A 22,134-nucleotide genomic window follows, 5' to 3' on the forward strand; every position below is an offset into this window, starting at 1 on the left:
AGCAGTCTAATGTGGCCATAGGGAACCATGCACACAGTAAAATTCATTTGTTGTCAAGGGTAGAGGGAGAAAGGGTTTGACTAGAACTACTTATTTTATATTTATTAGTAGTATTTATTAGACCAATCCCTGGGTATCTGAGATCACTTTATTTTGTGTGGACTCTTTATCAAGAGCCAAGGTGCCTTATTTACGATTTGTGGAAAATGTGATTTGATGGGCCTATTCTTGGTTGCTGATGGTTAAATGTCTATCTCTTTTGTTATTTATGGGGCTAATTTTTCTAATTTAAAAGGAAATAGGGCGGGATCCCTGGGTGGCGCAGTGGTTTAGCGCCTGCCTTTGGCCCAGGACGCCATCCTGGAGACCCGGGATTGAATCCCACGTAGGGCTCCCAGTGCATGGAGCCTGCTTCTCCCTCAGCCTATGTCTCTGCCTCTCTCTCTCTCTCTGTGACTATCATAAATAAATAAAATTAAAAAAAATAAAAGGAAATAGGTATGTAAATTTTGCCTGTCTACCAGGGAAAGATACCAACCCCCCCACCCCCATACACAAATATTTAGTGTTTACATTAATAAACTTGAGGTGACTACTCAGTATTGCATTCCTAGTCTCTTATCCTAATTAATAGCATAAGAAAGCCTGGGAAGAAATCTCCTTGAGACCCATAATTACCTTAAAAATAGCTTCCTGGGCGCCTGAGTGGCTCAATCAGTTGTGTCTGCCTTTGGCTCAAGTCATGAGTTTAAGGTCCTGGGATTGAGCCCTGCATCATCAGGTGCTCTGCACAGTGGGGGGTCTGCTTCTCCCTCTTCCTCCTCCCACTTTTGCTCTCTTTCTCTTTCAATAAATAAAATCTAAAAAAGAAAGAAAAGGGAGGAAAGAAAGCCTCAGTCTTAAAAAAAAAAAAAAAAGAAAAAGAAAAGAAAAATGGGCAGCCCCCGGTGGCGCAGCGGGTTTAGCAACCCTGCAGCCCGGGGTGTGATCCTGGAGACCAGGGATTGAGTCCCACATTGGGCTCCTTGCTTGGAGCCTGCTTCTCCCTCTGCCTGTGTTTCTGCCTCTCTCTCTTTGTCTCTCATGAATAAATAAATAAAATCTTAAAAAAAAAAAGAAAAGAAAAGAAAAGAAAATAGCTTCCTTTTGAGTAAGAGCAGTGCTTTCCACTCCAGTGTCATGCAAATTGCATTTAAAGGTAGAACTTTGCATTGGACACTATATTGGCCCCCATACTGGCAAATTATTTTTATTATGATTACTCTAAATATACTTTGACATAAAGCTAGGTAGTAATTCTTATCCTTCCTATGTTGAAGCCCCCAGTAGCTCTTAACTATAAAATTAAAACAAATTTACGAATAATTCAGTAACAGTGGTAGGGTCAGTGGATTTTTTAAAAAAATTAATATATGCTGAACCAAGATTGTTTTCTTTAAGCAATCTAATACATATTTATTTTTAAGTGATGAATAGTTGACATAAAATGTTAGTTTCAGGTATACAACATAGTGATTTGACAATTCAATACATTACCACAATTTGATATACTACTCAGTGCTCACCAAGATAAGGGTGGTTACCATATGTCATCAAACAAACTTGTTATAAAGATTTTATTTATTTATTCATGAGAGACAGAGAGAGAGAGGGGGGCAGAAACATTAGGAAGAGGGAGAAGCAGACTCCCTTTGGGGAGTCCGTTGAGGGACTCGATCCCAGGACTCTGGGACCACGACCCAAGCAGATGCTCAACCACTGAGCCACCCAGGTGCCCCAACAAACAAACTTATTACAATATCAGCAGTCTAATGTTTTGATGGCTCTAGGAACCATATAGGTAGTATAGTTTAGGTTATTAGGATTATATCAGTTGTTGCCATGATTTATATCTTTATGAATAAGTATATAATTGTAAACCACACCATAAAACAAAACTCAAAATAACATTCATATGATGTGGTAGAGATTTTTTTCTGAAATGCGGTACTTAATGTTGAACTTCATAGTGGAAAGGTTTAGCCTTGGATTCAATAACTTATTTTCTCTGTTTGTACATCTTAACTTTAGTAATACTAATGCAGAGAATATCAGACAAGGGAGTATTTACAATGTCAAGACATTGTTTTTTTTTTTATGTCAAGACATTGTTAAGCAGCTTGTGATAATGAGATCTCACATATAACGAAAACTAGAAGTCCTTGAATACCAGTTTTAATGAGGTATTGTTAAATAATCGCAGTTAGAGTTGCCTTGTTCAAGTGAAGATAAGATTTGTGTTGCAAATGAGAAGATAGCACACAGAATGGGAGAAAGTTTGTACAAATCATCTATCTGATAAGGGGCTTGTATCTAGAATATATAAAGAACTCTTACAACTCGATAATAAAAAGACAACTCAATTTTTAAAATGGGCCAGTAATCTGAATAAGTATTTTTTCTAGAAAGATGCACATGCAGAGATGTGCATATCTATAAGCACATGCAGGGATGCTCAACATCATTAGTCATCAGATAATACAACTCACAACCACAATGAGTTACCATTCATACCTAGAGGGCTATAATAATATGTTGGTGAGGATGTAGAGAAATCCACTGCTGATAAGATTATGAAATGGTATAGACACTTTGGGAAACAGCCTGGTAATTCCTCAAGAGGTTAAACATAGAGTTATCATATGACCTAGCAATTCCACTTCTAGGTATATATCCCAAAGAGTAAGAACGTATGTCCACTCAAAAACTTGTACATGATGTTCATAGCATTGTCCATAATAGCCAAATTGTAGAAATAATCCAATTCCTTTAACTGATACATGAATAAATAAAATATAATTCAATACAATAGAATAATAGAATATTACTTGGCAATAAAAAGAAATTAAGTACTGATACTACAACAGGGATGAACCTTGGGAGTGTTATGCTAAGTGATTGCAGCCAAGCATAAAAGATCACATGTATAATTCCATTTATATGAAATGTTTAGAAATTTTTATAAACAAATCTGTAGAGACAGGAATAGATTAATGGTTGTCTAGGTCTGGTCAGGGGGAGGGCTTGGGAGAAAATGGAGAGTGATTGCTGAGAGATACAGGGTTTCTTTTTGGGAATGATGAAATTGTAAAATTGATTGTGGTTGTGGTTGCAAAACTGTGAATATACTAAGAAACATTTAACTGTACTCTTTTTTTTTTTTTTAAGATTGTAATTATTTAAGAGAGAGCGTGAGAGAGAAAGAGCGCAAGCAGGGGAGAAGGGTAGAAGGAGAAGCAGACTCCCCACTGAGCAGGGAGCTGGTTGTGGTTGCGAGGATTGGCTCCCAGGACCCTGGGATTGTGACCTGAACTGAAGGCAGCCACTTAACTGACTGAGCCACCCAGGTGCCCTGACTGTACTCTTTAAATGAGTGAATTATATGGTATATGAATTATATCTCAGTAAAGATGTTATTTAAAAATTTGTGTTGCAGTTTTTGAAACCTGTTAATGAGAATTGAGGATAGAAACAAATTTAATTGCATATTTGCTATCACACTTCTGGCTAATATACATAGTAAGTTGCTGTGTTAAAGATGAGATTCACACAGTACACTTGATGAGGTACTGAGTGCTCCAGTACAGATTCTCTTGAGGTCATCCTGCCTTTTCTATGTATCCTACTGGTCTCTCTTTAGTTCATACTGTACACTACAAACCACACATGGGGGCACCATATTTGGGCAGAACTCAGTTATAGTATGGATATACACCCATTTGTTCCAGAAAATGCTTGCACTATTTATTTTTTAAAAGATTATCACTGAAGTGAAGACGCTAAAATAAAAAGATATCGTAGATAACCATGGACTCTTGAGAAATGGTGGTTTAGAGGTGGCTCTTTTTTTTTTTTTTTCAAAGGTTTTATTTATTTATTCATGAGAGACACAGACAGAGAAAGAGAGGCAGAGACACAGGCAGAGGGAGAAGCAGGCTCCATGCAGGGAGCCTGATGTGGGACTCGATCCCGGGACTCCAGGATAATGTCCTGGGCTGAAGGCAGGCACTAAACCACTGAGCCACCCAGGGATCCCCCAGAGGTGGCTCTTAAACTATGAGAGCTGGCAGCTTCCTTCTTTAAATTATTACAGCTTTGTAAAAATGTCTAAGAACTAGTATGTGATTTTTCCCTTGTCAGTGCACATTTTCATAAACTTTTTTTTCCATTTTTCATTAGGTAAGGATAATAGAAACACAGCCAGCATCATTGGTTTCTAAGAAAATTAATATAAAGGGCAGCAAATAGTTGTCTAGTTTCTTAGAGATTTTACTACAATCTCAGAAACTCAAAAGTTTGAAGAACCTTAAAAATAAATAAGTATTTTGTTATTTCTTGGCTTCTTGAGATGAACTGGAATTGGGGGAAAAGGAATTCTTAAACCCTGGTGTTTCAAGGTCTGACGTAGATAAGCATAAGTAGATATATGCCAGCCTGTTCTATGGGTGGGAGTCCTGGTTCTGCAGCTTAATAACTTGAGAAATGATGTACTGAGCCTTGGTTCCTTCCTCAGTGAAAAAGAAGGATGAATAAACTACTTTGTACTATTATGTATAGTGCTTGAATAAAAAAAAAAAACCTATGTGAAAGGAAAAGTCAGATTTATGATACTTGATTTTATGTAGGAAAGTTAAATAAAAGGACACTTCTACTTACATCTTGTGAATTGTTATTTTTTTATGATGAAAATGAAGATTTCTGGAAGCTAGCAAGGGGAAGAAGAAGGACTCAACAGGACAATAAACACTTATTCAGGTACTTCTAAATGCCCTTTTTGTAGAGTAAGTCTCTGCCTTATTCTAACTTTCTACTTAACCTTGGTATTAATTGAAAACTCCCATTCTGGGTATATTTTACCTTGTATAATTACTTTGTATATAGTAGTGCTCCCAATTTTAGCAAAAATTGCACAAACTAAAGTAGACTCTTTTGTCAAAAGTCTGAAAAAAAATTAAGCAATAAGAAAGAAATTATAAGAATAATCTCTTATTCAATAAGAAATTGAATAATTTTAATTATGAGGGAAAACAGCTGCACCAGGGTCCCAAGAGTACTACTTTTGGGAAACATGTTCAGATTTTGACTGTATAAGTACTTTTAGAAAGATGAGGAAATTGAGACAAGAAATCGTCATACCAGTTTGCGACCTAATCTAGCTACTATCATAGTTGTATTAATTTCCTTTTATTTTTTTCTTCTCATATCTTAACTAGTTTTATTAACTAGTTTTAATAGCAAGTATATAATTTTGCATTTTGTTTTAATTTAACGTGTCATTAGTACTTTTTGCTGTGGTTGCATTATTTTCAGAACTGTATTTTTAAGTGACAGTGCCATAATCTAATTAACCATTCCCTAAGTATTGGGTATATATGTGTATTTATATCTTGCTTGTAGTTGTTTATTATTACAGATGCTAACATGACATTTTTGAGGATATATTTTTTCTATTTTTAAGATCTTTTCTTAAAATAGATTCTTAGAAGTAGAGATTCTACAAAGTACAACTTTTAATGGATTTTGACACTTGTTGGGCTTATTCTATATTAAAACAAGTGTTTTGGGTGAATTCTTTATTTGCTTGCTTGTTGTGATTTTCGGATATGTAGAGAGGTGCCTTTGTTCATTTAGCTACATTTTTCCAATCCTCTAATTCTCATTCTCTTATCCTTTTTTAGGCTAAATTGATTACCCACCCAGCACAACATCTTACAGGAAAAACATAGCATTTCCTAGAGGAATATGAGCATTACTAGAAGGTGTTATTGACTCTGAATTAAATTTTTAACCGGTCCCTTGAACAGCTACAGGATTTGGAAGCTGAATCAATGTTATCAGATGAGTTAGAATCCAAACCAGAGGTGAGTTCAGGCAGTGCTTTTTATTTGTTTATTTATTTATATTTTTTTGTGGGCTATCTTCCAAGGTTTGTCCTTAGTGGAGTCAGTAAATTTCTGTAATGAACCAGATAGTAAAATTTTAGGTTTGTGGGCTGTATGGTTTTGGTCATAACTACTAGTTTATTATTTTTTCTATCATTAAGTACTTTCTCAAAGATTTAAAAACTCTATTTTTACCTATTTTTACATTTATTTAAGTAATTATAAGTTATTATACATCTAGGTAATTATACCATGACAAAATTTTTATATATATATGATATATATGTGAATGTGTATATGCATATATAAATATTTACTACCACAACCATTTTTTCAATTAATTTTGTATATATCTGAAAGTGTTCTCTTTCTAAGTATGATTAGAGGATTTAAACTTTATTTGTTTATTTATTTATTTATTATTTTTATTTATTTTTTAAGTAGGCTCCACGTCTAGTGTGGAGCCCAACACGGGGCTTGAACTCACGACCTTGAGATCAAGACCTGAGCTGAGATCAAGAGTTGGACGCTTAACTGACTGAGCCACCCAGGCGCCCCCCCCCCAAATTTTTTTTTTATTATTCATTTCTCTTGCTTTAATTTTAGTACATCTGTGTCGCATAGTGGAAAGGTCAATGAATTTGGAATCAGGTTACGTAAGTTTGAAGACTTACTTCTCCTAACTACTCATGTAACCTTAGATAAGTAAGTCATTTGATGTCTTCAACTTGATTCCTTATCTTTAAAATACATGTTCAGTCTTACTGCATTACGGTGAGGATTAAATGAACCAATACACAGAAAAGTGCTTTGTAAAATGTAATTAGTTAACTTTTTAATAGCCTTCGTTAAAACATATTATTTTTGTCTTTTCTGTTTGATAGAAGGTGATAGAGGTTTTCTTTAAAACAGAGGACTTGATAAAAATAACTTTGAATGTGTCTTGTAGTTAATCATTTTTCTGTGAATGTGGTTAAGACTAGTGAGCAATGAAGACTTAATTACACTATGAATTTTTGGTAAATTCAGAGGTTTAGATTCATTCCTAACAATTTGTATTTTTCAATATTGTCTCTTCCTCTTCCCCCTTCTTCCCCCCCGCCCCGCCCCCCAGCTCCTGGTACAGTTTGTTCAGAATACATCCATCCCATTGGGACAGGGGCTAGTAGAATCAGAAGCTAAAGACATAACTTGCTTGTCCCTCCTTCCAGTGACTGAGGCCTCAGAATGCAGTCGGCTGATGTTACCAGGTAAAAATTAAGATCACAAAAGATAAGACAAGCAAGTTTTAAGAGCTTAGCCTGCTTTATCAAACTGGTGGGATGGGATAAATGACTTTATAACTGACTGGTAGAAACTGTAAAAATTAGGAATCGTGGAGAATAAGCAACCATGGGAGTAACAAGCACATTGTTAATTTAAGTCATAGTAATTGATAGGATCCATCCATAGAATGTGAGAGTGAGAAGAAAAGACCAAGATGGAACTCCCTATTCAAGGTACAGGGTAAGCAAGAGAGCCTAGGAAAAAGGAAAGGCTAGAAGAGTAAAAGAAATACTGGTACAGAGTGCAGGCACAGAACTCAAGAGAGTAGTCAGTATGTCAGATGCTTCTTAGAGGCCCATGACATAAGGACTGTCCCAATGAGGTAGGGCCAAAAAAGCCATTGTTGACAGGATCTGTTCCATGGAAAGGGGTGGAAAGCCAGACTGTAGAGGGCTGAAGTAACAGTGCAAGATAAATATAGTTGAGGAAGTAACTCTACTTTCTGAAGGCTCTTCCTGCTATGGAAAGGAAAAAGTGGACATAAGGTAGATGGCAGAATTCTTTTTTTAAGATCTGAAATATTTGGCGACTTTAAAATCTTTTTCAATGTTTAAAGATTCAAGAAGGGCAAATATATTCAACCAACCAATGTTGACTAAAGGTTTCCTTGTCTAGTTCCTAGCTTTTCCACATCTTCTGTTGTTCAACTCCTGTTTTTCTACTGGTATGTTGGAGTTTTTCCAAATCCTGACAGATTTTCAATATATGTACATTTCTGTGTGCTAGTAAAATTTGATCTTCGTTAGGCTTAAACTTTTTTCCTCTCCCAATTTTAATTTGTTGAATAAATATTTTAACATTAATGAAGTGAGACAAAATCATCAATCTTAATCTTCTACATTAACTTGTTTTAGGGATCCCTGGGTGGCGCAGCGGTTTGGCGCCTGCCTTTGGCCCAGGGCGCGATCCTGGAGACCCAGGATCGAATCCCACATCGGGCTCCCGGTGCATGGAGCCTGCTTCTCCCCCTGCCTGTGTCTCTGCCTCTCTCTCTCTCTCTCTCTCTGTGACTATCATAAATAAATAAAAATTAAAAAAATTAAAAAAAAAATAACTTGTTTTAATTTTGATTAAAAATATTTTTTAAATATTTGTATTTATTTATTCATTTAAGTAATCTGTATACCCCAGTGTGGGGCTCAGACTCAACCCTGAGATCAAGAGTCTCATGCTCTTCTGATTGAGCCAGTCAGATGCCCTGATTAAAAATATTTTAGATAATCAATTGTCAATAATAGTAAATGAAAACCCAGGTACTCAGCTCCCAACTTATGAAACATAATATCTAACACAAATGTACCTGCACATACTTCCCTAACTTTATTCCCCTCCCTCTTAAATATGTATATATCATTCCATGCATGGCCTGTATATTTTCTATTTAGTTGGGATATGTGATAAATGCAGAAAAGTAGAAAACTATATGCTGATATGTTTTGAAGAATTATTATAGGGATCCCTGGGTGGCACAGCGGTTTAGCGCCTGCCTTTGGCCCAGGGTGCGATCCTGGAGACCCGGGATCGAATCCCACATCGGGCTCCCGGTGCATGGAGCCTGCTTCTCCCTCTGCCTATGTCTCTGCCTCTCTCTCTCTCTCTCTGTGACTATCATAAATAAATTTTAAAAAAATTATAAAAAAAATTATTATTATAAAGGAAATACCCACCACCCAATCAAGAAGCGGAACCTTGCCAGCTCCCAAGCCCCCATGGGTTCCTCCCTGATAAAGACAATCTCTGTTCTTCTGTAGGTCATCACTATCTTCAGTTATTTGACCAATATTTGTTTCCCAAGTTTAACCATCCAAATCTAAGCAATGCAGTTTAATGTTAGGTGTTTTTAGACCTTGGAATCATATTAATATATGTCCTTGTACCTTTCTTCTGTTACTCTGTAGTTGTGAGGTTCATCCTTGTATGTATAACTGTGGTTTGGTTAGTTTCATTGCTGTATAGTGTTTGATGAGTGTAACCATGGCTTCTTTCTCCATGATGCTGTTGAAGAATATTTATTTTCTAGCATTTTACTATGACAAACAGTGCTGCTATGAACTTTATTAAAATTTTTGTGTATGATAAAATATACATAACTAAAGAATTGCCATTTAAACCAGTTAACCATTTCAATCACATAAATTTACTATCTTATTGGTTCTGTGACGTTAAGTACATTCATATTGTGCTATTTCATTAGACTTTGAAACGGCAGTACTATCCCTAGGCTTCCATTTTCATTCCTGTAATCTTATTGGTTATCTTCCTTCAAGGAAAAAAAATTACCTGTCTTTTATAAAGATGACTGAAATCCCTGAAAACACTATATGCTTTAGCACTGTAGTGCAGTTTCTCATTTTATTGCAACCAAAACCTTTGGAAATTCATCCCATCCCTTAGAATAAAGTTCTAGAGAGCAAGTTTTCTGAGTTACTTCTTTACGTTTCAGTGTAAGCCCAGGAGTATAATGAAACATTTATGATTCTGTAAAATTTCAATGATATTTCAGGCTATGTTTTTTTCCCCCAATGACTCAACAGAACTGTCACATACATAGTATAAAAACTAAAGGGAGGAATCTCTTTCCAAGAAAAATAATTTAAAATTTAGATCCTATTCTTGCATAAGTTATTCATTGTATAACTAGATTTTTCAAAGGAAAAGTACTGATTCTGGCCTTGGAAAGACAAAGGTCTGTAATCCCCAAATGTGGATGGTTGGTTGGTCATTACTGCCAAGTGTCAGATGAGTCTGTTCCCCACATTTTGACTGATTCCCTTTACAACTTAGTTATCTCTCTGTCCTCTTCTGAGGGAAATTTTGTATTTGTAAAATAAAAATGCTGCTGCTCCTATAAGGGATGTTGTAGGGGTATTTGGTACTGTGTATCAGAATGGTGAGCTCTCTGTAGATAAGTGTTCCATAAATCTGTGATATTTTCCCTTTGCCAGATGATACTCCAAGTCATACAAACTCCTCCAAAGAGGTCCCTTCCTCAGCTGTTTTGAGAAGCCTTCAGGTGAATGTGGGCCCAGATGGAGAGGAGACGAGGGCTCAGACTGTACAGAAGTCCCCAGAGTTTTTGTCGACTCCAGAGTCTCCTAGCTTGTTGCAAGATCTACAGCCAAGTGATAGCACTTCTTTCATTCTTCTTAATCTAACAAGAGCAGGTATTCATTATCCTTTTCTGAACTCTGCTCCTGCTTAAAAAAAAAAACAAAAAACTGGGGGTGGGCCATATTTAACTCAGTCATATTTAAAATGGAAAGAAGCCTTATTATTTTATCATTTTATCATTTTAGAGAATTGGTATAGTCTGATGATCAGTTGAATAGATAGAGGGAGAAGGCAGATTCTAGGATGACTCAGAAGTTTCTTGCTTGGGAAATTAGGTTGTACCAGTCAGCAAGATAGTGAGCCCAAGAACAGGGTTCGGGGGAGGATGATAAGTTCCAGTTTATGCTTGTTGATGTTGAGATTTCAGAGGGACATTCATGAGGAGATGTCCTTTAGACAGAAACAGGAATCCAGGGTTCTAGAAATTTCTTGTGTAAAATAAGTTGTCTTGATGCTTACCAGCATTCAGGAAATGTAGAGAACAATGAACATGGATTCTTTGATTCAGAAAAGAAGGCAAATCTGGGACCCTGAAAAAAAAACACCCACATTTAAGAGGGTGACAGAAGAATGGGGAGGAGCTGCTAGAGAGGAATAAAGAAAACTTCAGAGGGAGATCATTGTAGGAGAAGCCCAGAGAGGGAAATTGTCTGAAAGAAGAAAAGGTAGTAAATCATGCCAGATACCACAGGATGGGCTAGTGAGATGAGGACTAGAAAGTCTATGGTGACCTGAGCAAGAGCAGTTGTTAACTGATGTAGTAGAGGTGAAAGCCAGGGTTCTAACCATGGTGGGGAGTGGATGGCAGGTGAGAAAGTGGATACAAAAGTTACAAGTTACATTTATAGGAAACTTACCCCTGAGACAGTGAGAAGTACTAGAGAAGTGCTTGGGATTTTCTCTTCTTTTTAAAAATAAAGATGGGTAAGACAGATTTAAAGGCTTTTTTTTTTTTTTTTTTAGATTTAAAGGCTTTAAAGAGAGGTTATAAGGTGGCCAGAAGAGAGGAATGGCTTGCAGATGGCAGAGAGATGACTGAAGGATAGGGTTAGGGTGCTAGTTTGCTTGCCCTTGGGCGGGGCCGGGGGGTGGGGATAACAGCTTTTGCCTTCTGAAAACTGGAGGAGGTAAGAAAGATAAGCCTGTCAGCTGGGAGTGGAAAGATGATAACCTATGTAGTAGGAGAACAGAAGCTTGAGGTGAGAGTTGAAAATCTGGAATAGCTGATTCAGGACATGAAGTATCTGAGCCAGGGCCGATAAAGGGATTACTTGATGGGTAACTTTCACATATCCTCTTGTTTCTTCCAGGTCTGGGCTCTTCAGCTGAGCACTTAGTATTTGTACAAGATGAGGCAGAGGATTCAGGGAATGATTTCCTCTCCAGTGAGAGCACGGACAGTAGCATTCCATGGTTCCTCCGGGTTCAGGAGTTGGCTCATGATAGTTTGATTGCTGCTACTCGTGCACAACTGGCAAAGAATGCAAAAACCAGCAGCAATGGTGAGACCTCTATGATGTTTTCGCTTCTAGTATTCTGTGTGGAGATTTTAGTAAAGCAATGGCTATCTTTTGAATTGACTATAATCCAAGTTATTTTATTGGTGAGAGCAAAAGGCTAGAAATGTGTCATTTGTCTTGTTTTCTTTCTTTCTTTTTTATTTTTTTAAAGATTTAATTTATTTTATTCATGAGAGACACAAAGAGAGAGAGGCAGAGACACAGGCAGAGGGAGAAGCAGGCTCCATGCAAGGAGCCCGATGTGGGACTCAATCCCAGGATCCCAGGATCACACCCTGAGCCAAAGGTAGATGCTCAACCACTGAGCCACCCAGGCGTCCCTTGTTTGTCATATTTTCTATAAAATAACCTAGCTATGCCAGATTCATGTGCAAAATCAATGACACGAGCATCCTCAATTGTCAGCCTTATGTACAGAGCTTTTTTAAAGGGAAAACATTTTCACAGATCTTGATGTTACCTTGAATTGTTTTTTTATTGTACTGTACCCTTTACTTAGAGCTTTTATAACATTATAAAATCAAAACAGTATTACCAATTAATAGAAATAAAACTATAAAACCAATGAAAATAAAGTTAATATTAAGTCAGTGTGGAAGATGATGGTGTTTTAGTGAAACTGAATTGCTACTCATAGCAATTTAGCAATTTTAGTAACCACCACTGACTTTTTCTTTTGGAAACCGTTCATATGACCTCTAAATATCCAAACAGGCTATATAGGGCTGTTTTTGTGTTTGGTTGGTTTTTTGTTTGTTTATTTATGAGTTCAGCATGCCTGTACTAACTCTGCCATTTTCCTCTATCCAGTGATTTTCAAATATAGTCCTTGAGTCATCAGCATCATCTGGGCTCTTAGAAGTAAATTCTCAGGCCTCATCCTACTGAATCAGAAACATGCAATCTTTTAGTAAGCCCTCTTGCGGGTTCCAGTGCATGTTAAAACTTGAGGACCATGACTCTATTTAAGCCACCCCTAAACCAGTGCACAACTTTTGCTTATGTAGCATGCCATAATACTTTTTGTTTTAGGCTGCTTCTGTATTTTCTCTTTAATCTGTGACAATTAAGGTACTACTAATTAAGTAGGTACCTATAATTAGGTACTACTAATTAAGGTAAGGTATAAGGTACACATTTACCATTATCACAAACCAGGCTGAAGCATGTTGGAGCTCATGTGGATGATCTAGAATATGCTTATGATTATTTTGTGATTACCATGCAAGTGAAAATTAAAAATTAAAAACTTTCTCAAGGATCCTTGAGAATATTTCAGAATATTCTGGCTTTAGAAACATTAACCTAAATCTTTTCTATAGAGAGAACTCCAAATGTCTTTTTTTATAAGTTTTTATTTAAATTCCAGTTAGTTAACATACAATGTAATATTAGTTTCAGGCGTATAATATACTGATGAATCACCTGGTGCTCATCACAACAAATGCACTCCTTAATCCTCAGCACCTATTTCTCTTTCCTCACCCATCTCCCCTCTGGCAACCATCAATTGTTTTCAGTCATTGAGAGTCTTTCTTGGTTTGCCTCTCTCTTTTTTTTTGCCCCTTTGCTCTTTTGTTTCTTAAATTCCACCTATGAGTAAAATCGTATGGTATTTGTCCTTCTTTGACTGACTTATTTCACTTAGCATAATAGTCTCTAGCTCCATCCATGTCACTGCAAAGAGAACTCCATACTTCTGTTGAGTTTCAGAATGATTAGTTCTGCTTGGATTACCATAATGCAGCTTAGAATGGCCCATTTAACCATTTTGGGAGACTCTACATACAGTTCAGATTCTTCTGAGATGGTTTTGCTAATCTCTGGATCCCGAAACCTCCACAATCTCCTCTTTGTATTAAGGAAATAGTGCTGTATGTGCCAGGAAGAAGCTGTGTATGGAGGGAACTTGGGGTTTGGCATCTGGAGACTTGGGATCCAGACCTGGTGCTGTCATTAACTTGTCTTCTGCCTGGGGGATTTAACTTCCTTAGCAACAGTTTTCTCATGTTCAGAACACAGATCAAGTAGCTTACCTGATAGGATTTTTTTTGAGATTTAAATAAGATTCTATCTGGGAAATGCTTTATAATCAGCAAAGCATTGTGTGGATGTTTTTATTACTCTCAAAATATGTGTCCTACCTAACGACTACCTTATATGCTTGAATATAAAGTGAGCCCAAATATATGACATTTTTCTATTTTATCAATGAGATGATTCCATAAAACCTTTTAAGGGGCTAACTTAGATATATAAACCTTTAGGCATATGGATAAACACTGTAAATGAAAATTTTAAATCATGAAATATATTAATTTATTTTATTAATTTATTTTTTAAAGATTTTCTTTATTAATGAGAAACAGAGAGAGAGACAGAGAGAGAGAGAGGCAGACACATAGGCAGAGGGAGAAATAGGCTCCATGCAGGAAGCCTGATGTGGGACTTGATCCCGGATCCCAGGATCATGCCCTGAGCCGAAGGCTGACAGTCAACTACTGAACCATCCAGGGATCCTGAAATATATTAATTTAATATTGCTTTTTACCCACTAACACATAATAAAATGATTTTATTCAATATTTAAATGCATCTTTAACATAAATATCTTTGTTGTTACTAAAGCCATTTTGTGCATCCTGTAGCAGTTTCTCAGAGCACATCTTCACTTCTATCTAAGTTGATCGAAATACAGAAATATTTAAATTTTGTATATGATGCTTTATATCAAGGGTTAGCAAAGGGCCAAATAACCACATTTTGTAAATAAAGTTTTATTGGTACACAGGCATGCCCATTCATTACAAATTGTCTGGCTGCTACAGTGGCAAAGTTGAATAGTTGTGACGGAGACCATATGGTCCTCCAGGCCAAAAATACTTAGTATCTGGCCCTTTATATAATAAATTTACTGATCCATGCTATATGTGATGCTCTCACTGGAAATTTTATCCCAAATGCAAAGACCTCACATAACTGTGGGATCTTTAAAGTGTTTATAGTGTTATCTAACATGTGCAATATAAGGTGTTGAATTTTTTTTCTTTTTTGGTGGGGGGAGCCAATTCATTAGATCTCTAAATATCCAAAACTATCATTGGTTGATGTCATTTTAATTTAATCCATCTTCTCCAAACAGTGCTGTGTGTGTGTGTGTGTTGTTGTTGTTGTTGTTGTTGTTTTTTAAAGATTTCGGGATCCCTGGGTGGCTCAGCGGTTTAGCGCCTGCCTTTGGCCCAGGGCGCGATCCTAGAGACCCAGGATTGAGTCCCACGTCCCTGCATGGAGCCTGCTTCTCCCTCTGCCTGTGTCTCTGCCTCTCTTCATTCATGAGAGACACAGAGAGAGAGAGAGAGAGAGAGAGAGAGAGGCAGAGACACAGGCAGAGGGAGAAGCAGGCTTCATGCAGGGAGCTCTACGTGGGACTTAGTCCTGGGTCCTCAGGATCAGGCCCTGGGCTGAAGGCGGCACTAAACCGCCGAGCCACCCAGGCTGCCGTAGTGCTTTGTGTTTTTAAGGGAATGGTTTCATAAGGACTCAAATACAAGGCAATTGACTATTTTCTGAGCAGTTTTTTAATTTCATGTTTCTGTCAGTGTTCTCATTGTATCTACAAATTGAATGCACAAAGCCTCAAATGTTACTAGTTTAAATTTCTGTATTATTAGTGTGGGATTTTTAGGTTTTTCATTAGAAATTAATTAGCTGCAGCTCTGGAGTGGGTGGGAAATTTCCTTTATATGTTTACAATTTTGTACTGTTTAAAATTTACCTAGGTGCAGCTATTTTCCTTTTTTCTTTTTTTTTTAAAGATTTTATTTATTTATTCATAGAGAAAGAGAGGCAGAGGGAGAAGCAGGCTCCATGCTGGGAGCCCGATGCAGGACTCGATCCCCGGTCTCCAGGATCACACCCCAGGCTGCAGGCAGCGCCAAACTGCTGGGGCTACCCTCTTTTTTTTTTTTTTTTTAAGATTTATTTATTTATGAGAGACACAGACTGAGAGACAGAGGCAGAGACACAGGCAGAGGGAGAAGTAGGCTCCTTGCAGGGAGCTCAGTGTGGGACTTGAACCTGGATCCTGGGATCACGACCTGAGCCAAAGACAGGCGCCCAACCCACTGAGCCACCCAGGCATCTCGCTATTTTTCAATTAAAATAAAAAACTAGGGATCCCTGGGTGGCGCAGCGGTTTAGCGCCTGCCTTTGGCCCAGGGCGCGATCCTGAAGACCCGGGATCGAATCCCACGTCAGGCTCCCGGTGCATGGAGCCTGCTTCTCCCTCTGCCTGTGTCTCTGCCTCTCTCTCTCTCTGTGACTATCATAAATAAATTAAAAAAAAAAATTTTATAAAAAAAAAAATAAATAAATAAAATAAAATAAAATAAAATAAAAAACTATGTGGGAGAAGAAAAAATATATATATTAGAAGTATATATGTATTAGAAGAAAAAAATATATATATTAGAAGAAAAATATATATATTAGAAGAAAAATATATATTAGAAATATATATTAGAAATATGTATATTAGAAATATATATATATATATATACACACACACACACACACACACACATATATGAATATATAGGGGATCCCTGGGTGGCTCAGCGGTTTGGCGCCAGCCTTTGGCCCAGGGCGCGATCCTGGAGTCCTGGGATCGAGTCCCGCGTCGGGATCCTGGCATGGAGCCTGCTTCTCCCTCTGCCTGTGTCTCTGCCTCTCTCTCTCTCTCTCTCTCTCTATCATAAATGAATAAATAAAAAATCTTTAAAAAAAAAAAGAAAAAAAAAGAATATATATATATATTAGACAGAGAGAGGCAGAGACACAGGCAGAGGGAGAAGCAAGCTCCATGCAGGGAGACCAATGTGGGACTTGATCCTGGGTCGCCAGGATCACTTCCTGGACCAAAGGCAGGCGCTCAACTGCTGAGTCACCCAGGCGTCCCAAGCAGGAGAATATTTAAAAAGAAAAAATTAATATTAACTAGCAATAGGCATCTTAGGTTCTCCTCGGACCTTGGAGCAATTAGTTTTATGATTAACATTTGGTTATGTGTATAGCAAGGAGAATGTAGGACAGGAAGAGAAGAAGTTTAATAGACGGGATGGAAACTATGATCTGTTGTCAGGTTCCAGGAAATGTGAGAGGTACAACATTTACTGTCCTTATTCTTGGCTCTCGAGAGGGAAATTTGGAAATACAAATTTTATTCCTGAGGTATATATAGTGGAAAGATAAACTAAATGCTTATAAGCATAATTGAGTAGTTATGCATATTTTTCACTGTTGATGTCCAACTATATCTTAAAAAAAAAAAGAAAAGGATTACTACCAGTGGATCTGGGATTTATATAAAGTTTTAATTAATTTCATTTAAATTTAAGAGAGGCAGTGCACTACATGCTCCTCTTCCTTTTATTCTATTGAACAAAAAACTTTAGTTGATGTTATCTTTAGCTTTTAAAAATGTGGTTAGAAATTATAAAATCAGATGAGTTTTTGCATCCTTAAAGATTTTATAACTAAAGAGAGGTAACACAGAAAATTGGAAGGTTATTCTCTAAAATGATGGAAATAGCCAAATTGACCTCAAAAGATAGAAATCTAAGAATGATCATTTACAAAAGAAATTACAACTGTAAACCCAAATTAAGCTGGGAGGGCAGCCCCTCTTAAAATAAATACGAGTTTTGTAATACCTAGAACAAGAAGTCATATTTAGCATCCTACTCCAGGTATTGACATACCTGCTTCCCTCCCAACTTTTGTGTAATGCGGAATAGGTTTAACTCTCCTTTTTTACATGAAACCATTGTGAACATTTCTTATATTTGCCAAATATAATATCTTTCTTGTGAAAGAAAGCATAATGGCTTTTGATAATTCTCTGGGGTAAGGGGATGGAAACAAATTGTGTGGTCACTTCTGTTGTTTAAATGGATATAAAGAGAGCAAGGGAAGGTGAAGGTAGATAACTGCTTATTGATCAGTAGGAGTAATAAAATATAGGAGCTTTATTGTTTGAACTAAATTACCTCATGAGGTTCCTTCCCCATATTACAAATATGTGACTCTATTACAGGAGAAAATGTCCACCTTGGTTCTGGTGATGGGCAGCCCAAAGATTCTGGGCCCCTTCCTCAAGTGGAAAAGAAGCTCAAATGTACAGTTGAAGGCTGTGACCGGACATTTGTGTGGCCAGCTCACTTCAAGTACCATCTCAAAACGCATCGGTGAGCCTATCTGAGGTTCCATACTTGGAGCTCAAGAACATTGGTGCTGCTGGAGGAGCTTGTCCCCCAATTGACAAATTAAAGGGAAGCAAGGGTTCCAGTTAGCTTTTGATTAAGATGACTTTTGTTCTTATTTTATTTTAGACAGTGAGCTGGAGCTGGGGGAGAGGCAGACTCCCTGCTAAGCAGGGAGCCCAATGTGGGGCTTGATCCCAGGACCCTGGGATCATGACCTGAGCCGAAGGCAGATGCTTAAATGACTGAGCTCCCCAGGCACCCTGTCTTTTGTTCTTTAATAGAAAGGTTTGCATTGTCTCATTTACCTCATTTTTCACAAATACTTAATAAGACATTTGGCACCTAAGCATCTTAGAGCAAGAGCTCTGGAATCTCATTATAAAATATAATTTCTTGGAAAACTTAATATATATATATAAGCATGGGTGTCACTCATAAACCTTTGAAATCAGTACTCAGGAAGTAAGGCGTGGGGCACCTGGCTGGCTTAGTTGGTAGAACAGGCAACTTTTGATCTTGGGGTTGTGAGTTTAAGCCCCATGCTGGGTATAGAGATTACTTAAAAAAAAAAAAGGAAGTAAGGCCTAGGGTTTTAATAAACAGATGTGGTTTTAACAAACTTCAGATGTGATTTTGGTATATTCATTCAGGTTTGGGATTTACTGTCTGCTTTGAGAGGCAATAGGAGCTTTGACTTATACTCTTTAGCAAAGAGCATTTTCAGGTATTGTTGCTTATGTGATTTTTTTTTTTTTTTTCCAGAAATGATCGCTCTTTCATCTGTCCTGCAGAAGGCTGTGGGAAAAGCTTCTATGTGCTGCAGAGGCTGAAGGTGCATATGAGGACCCATAATGGGGAGAAGCCCTTCATGTGCCCCGAGTCTAGCTGTGGTAAGCAGTTCACCACAGCTGGAAATCTGAAGAACCACTTGCGCATCCATACAGGTGTGTGCAACTCCAATATTCCTGTAGGCAATCTACTCCTTGTGTTCAGGGTTTGCTTGCCTATCCTTGGGAAAGGCTCTGAGGTGGGAAAAGAAATGAAGGTCTAGGATTGTTGCTAGGACTCTGAGGATGGAATTTCTTCTTTTCACATGCTTCATGGTACTTTTCAGTTAATGCAGTACCATTTATTGACCTTTCACCTGTGTGTGAGGAATGGACAGTGTTTATTTCTGACTGTAGGAGATTAGAGAATAGGAAAGGATATCAGGCTTTCTCTGATAACTAGGATATGATGAGATATGGACAAAATCAGTATTTCCAAATATCTTCGAACGTTACACAGTTGTAATTTTGGTCAGTAATATTTATTGAATGACACAGACCATACAGAGCCTCTTTTAGCCACTAACTGGGATAGAGTATGGGGGGAAATACAAAAGCTAAGATGAATCCCTGACTTTGAAGAGTTTGCTTTTTGGTAGAGAGAACCTCACAACGTGAGAAGCAGAATGAAAAGTGACTTGATCTGGAGCGAATAGCATGTTAATATCAAAGGAGCAAAATACAGATACCCTGACTCTCATTCTAAGAGTTTAAGAGTGACTTTCCAAGCCACTTGGCCTGAAATGTGCTAAGTCTCTTGTTAGAGCTTAATCACTGAACTGAGACCAGTCTCTTAGGATGTGTAACTGTTCTTCCTCACTTTCTTGCCACTTCTTTGTCTCTTCTTTCTTCTTACATTGCTAAAATGACAGTAGGTACAATTAAAGGGCATTGAAAAGTGAAATCCCAGCTGAAGCTCCAGGCATATCCCTGGGATTCCTGCTGGATTATGTTACGACTGGATATGTTTTAGGGCAGAATAGCTCTGTTCTCTGCTTTTTCTGTGAGAGTGAACTATGCTTGCTCCAAGAAGCACTTTGAACAAGGAACAAGAAAAACATCTAGCAAACTAGTTGGGGGAAGAAGTAGAATCCACCATGCCTTATTGTTGAATTCATTAACGCCTTCATCCTCGCGCTGCTCATTCTCTTTGTAGATTTGATAAAACTGAACATCTTAAAATGCTTTCTTTTACTGTGGATTATGACCTTATTTTCTCTCTTCATTCTAGTTCCTGCTAGCTTTCCCTTGTTAATCTCCCTAATTGCTCACCATTTCCAGAACTTCTCATCTCTCCCACCACAGTCTCATGGTGCATTGTCATTGTTTCTCCCTGGTTGCCTCACAGATCCCAGTTGCCAGAATTCATATAAAAATAAAAGTTAGGGGGCACCTGGGTGGCTCAGATGGTTAAGCGTCTGCCTTCATCTTAGGTCATGATCTCCAGGTCCTGGATTGAGCCCCATGAGGGACTCTTGGCTCAATAGGGAGTCTGCTTCTCTGTCTGCCTCTCCCTCTGCTCATGCTCTCTCTCTCTCTCTCTCTCTCTCTCTGTATCTCTCTGTCTCAAATAATAAACAAAATCTTTAAAAACAAAGAAGCATTTATTGAGGCAATTTAGTATGTGTCAAGTACATTGTCTCATTTAATTCTCACGGATACTTTACATAGTAGATACTGTATTCATTAATGAAGAAGTAGGAGATTAGAGAGTTAAACAACTTGCCCAATGTTACACAGCTAGGAAATGGCAGAGTTGGGATTTGAATTCCGATTAGACTCCAAAGCTTTTAAAAGGATTTTGTTTTCAAATGCTGACAACTCAGTTTATCTCAGATGTCAAAAGTGACGGCAGATCTTTATTTGTAGTAGCCATAGTAATTAAAGCTACCAATTTCGATGGTTTACCATGAGGGCTATATGCCAGACACTATGCTGAATATATTTAACTTGTAGTATCTCAGTTCTCAAAGTAATCTTTTGAGATTGTATTATGTTAACTTTATTTATTTATCTATCTATCTATTTATTTATTTATTTATTTATTTATTTATTTTTAACTTTATTTTTTAAGATTTATTTATTTCAAAGAGAGTTGGGGAGGGCAGAGGGAAAGAAGCAGACTTGCTGCTGAGCAGTGCATGGGCGGGACTGGGGGGGTGGGGGTGGGGGCTTGATCCCACCACCCTGAAATCATGATCTGAGCCAAAATCAAAAGTTGGACGCTCGGGATCCCTGGGTGGCGCAGCGGTTTGGCGCCTGCCTTTGGCCTAGGGCGCGATCCTGGAGACCCAGGATCGATTCCCACGTCGGGCTCCCGGTGCATGGAGCCTGCTTCTCTCTGCCTGTGTCTCTGCCTCTCTTTCTCTCTCTGTGACTATCATAAATAAATAAAAATTAAAAACAAAAAAAACAAAAAAAACAAAAGTTGGACGCTCAACCAAGCCACCCAGGTGCCCTAGAATTCTTCCCTTTCTCAAATACGTATAGCACTCTTTTGTACAGGAATTTATATTAAAATTATTTATAAATACATTTATCTCTGTCATACTAGTCTGTGACCTTCAGATAGGAACTGCATCTGATTTTTTTTTCACTTTTTATTTTGAAATAATTAACAGTTTCATGAGAAGTTGCAAAATTAGTACAGAGTTGTGTTGTGTGCCTTATGCAGCTTCCTCAAAAAGTGACATCTTCTGTAGCCACAGTACAATATCAAAACCAGAAAGTTAATAGTACTATCAGTCTGTGCACCTTATTTAGTTTTTACCATGCATCTTTGATTTTTAGAAGAACAATGTAATATTGTAGACAGCACAAATTACAGAGAAGCCCAAAGAAGAAAGGAAATCATCCATAATAGCACCATCCATCAGGATATAACTACCTTTAGCATATTGTCACAGATTTTACTTTGTACCTCTGACTGAATATCTGTTTTCATTTGTTTGCTTAATACAGTGGGACTATGTAAAATAGTAAAATATTTCATAACCTTTAAAAATCTGTACTTTTTAGTGGATTTAGAAACTGAATCATAAAGAGGATTGGTATAAGGTAAAAATCCTGACAGCATATTCGGTGTAATCTTGATACCATTAAAAGGGATAGGATCACTGAAGAAGGTAGATCATTGTAGCTGGTGCTCAGCCCTTGAGCCAGGAAG

General features: G+C 37.6%; 1 protein-coding gene across 6 annotated transcripts in view; it reads left to right on the forward strand.

The window, feature by feature from the left end:
• The window catches only part of ZNF410 (zinc finger protein 410), a 41,174-nt gene that overhangs the window by 7,082 nt on the left and 11,958 nt on the right, over nucleotides 1–22,134 (forward strand). For 3 of the 6 annotated variants that reach the window (XR_012036896.1, XM_072839295.1, XM_072839292.1), the window contains exons 2-8: nucleotides 4,734–4,794; nucleotides 5,718–5,900; nucleotides 7,036–7,171; nucleotides 10,193–10,411; nucleotides 11,669–11,860; nucleotides 17,973–18,123; nucleotides 18,904–19,085. Coding sequence is in view for 5 of the 6 variants with exons in the window: in XM_072839295.1 (XP_072695396.1) it covers nucleotides 5,868–5,900; nucleotides 7,036–7,171; nucleotides 10,193–10,411; nucleotides 11,669–11,860; nucleotides 17,973–18,123; nucleotides 18,904–19,085 (913 nt within the window). In the remaining variant the exon portion in view is untranslated. The other 3 variants (XM_072839293.1, XM_072839294.1, XM_072839296.1) reach the window with 3 other exon arrangements.

The sequence above is a fragment of the Canis lupus genome, chromosome 9 (genome assembly GCF_048164855.1).
Source record: "Canis lupus baileyi chromosome 9, mCanLup2.hap1, whole genome shotgun sequence".
Lineage (NCBI taxonomy): Eukaryota > Metazoa > Chordata > Mammalia > Carnivora > Canidae > Canis > Canis lupus.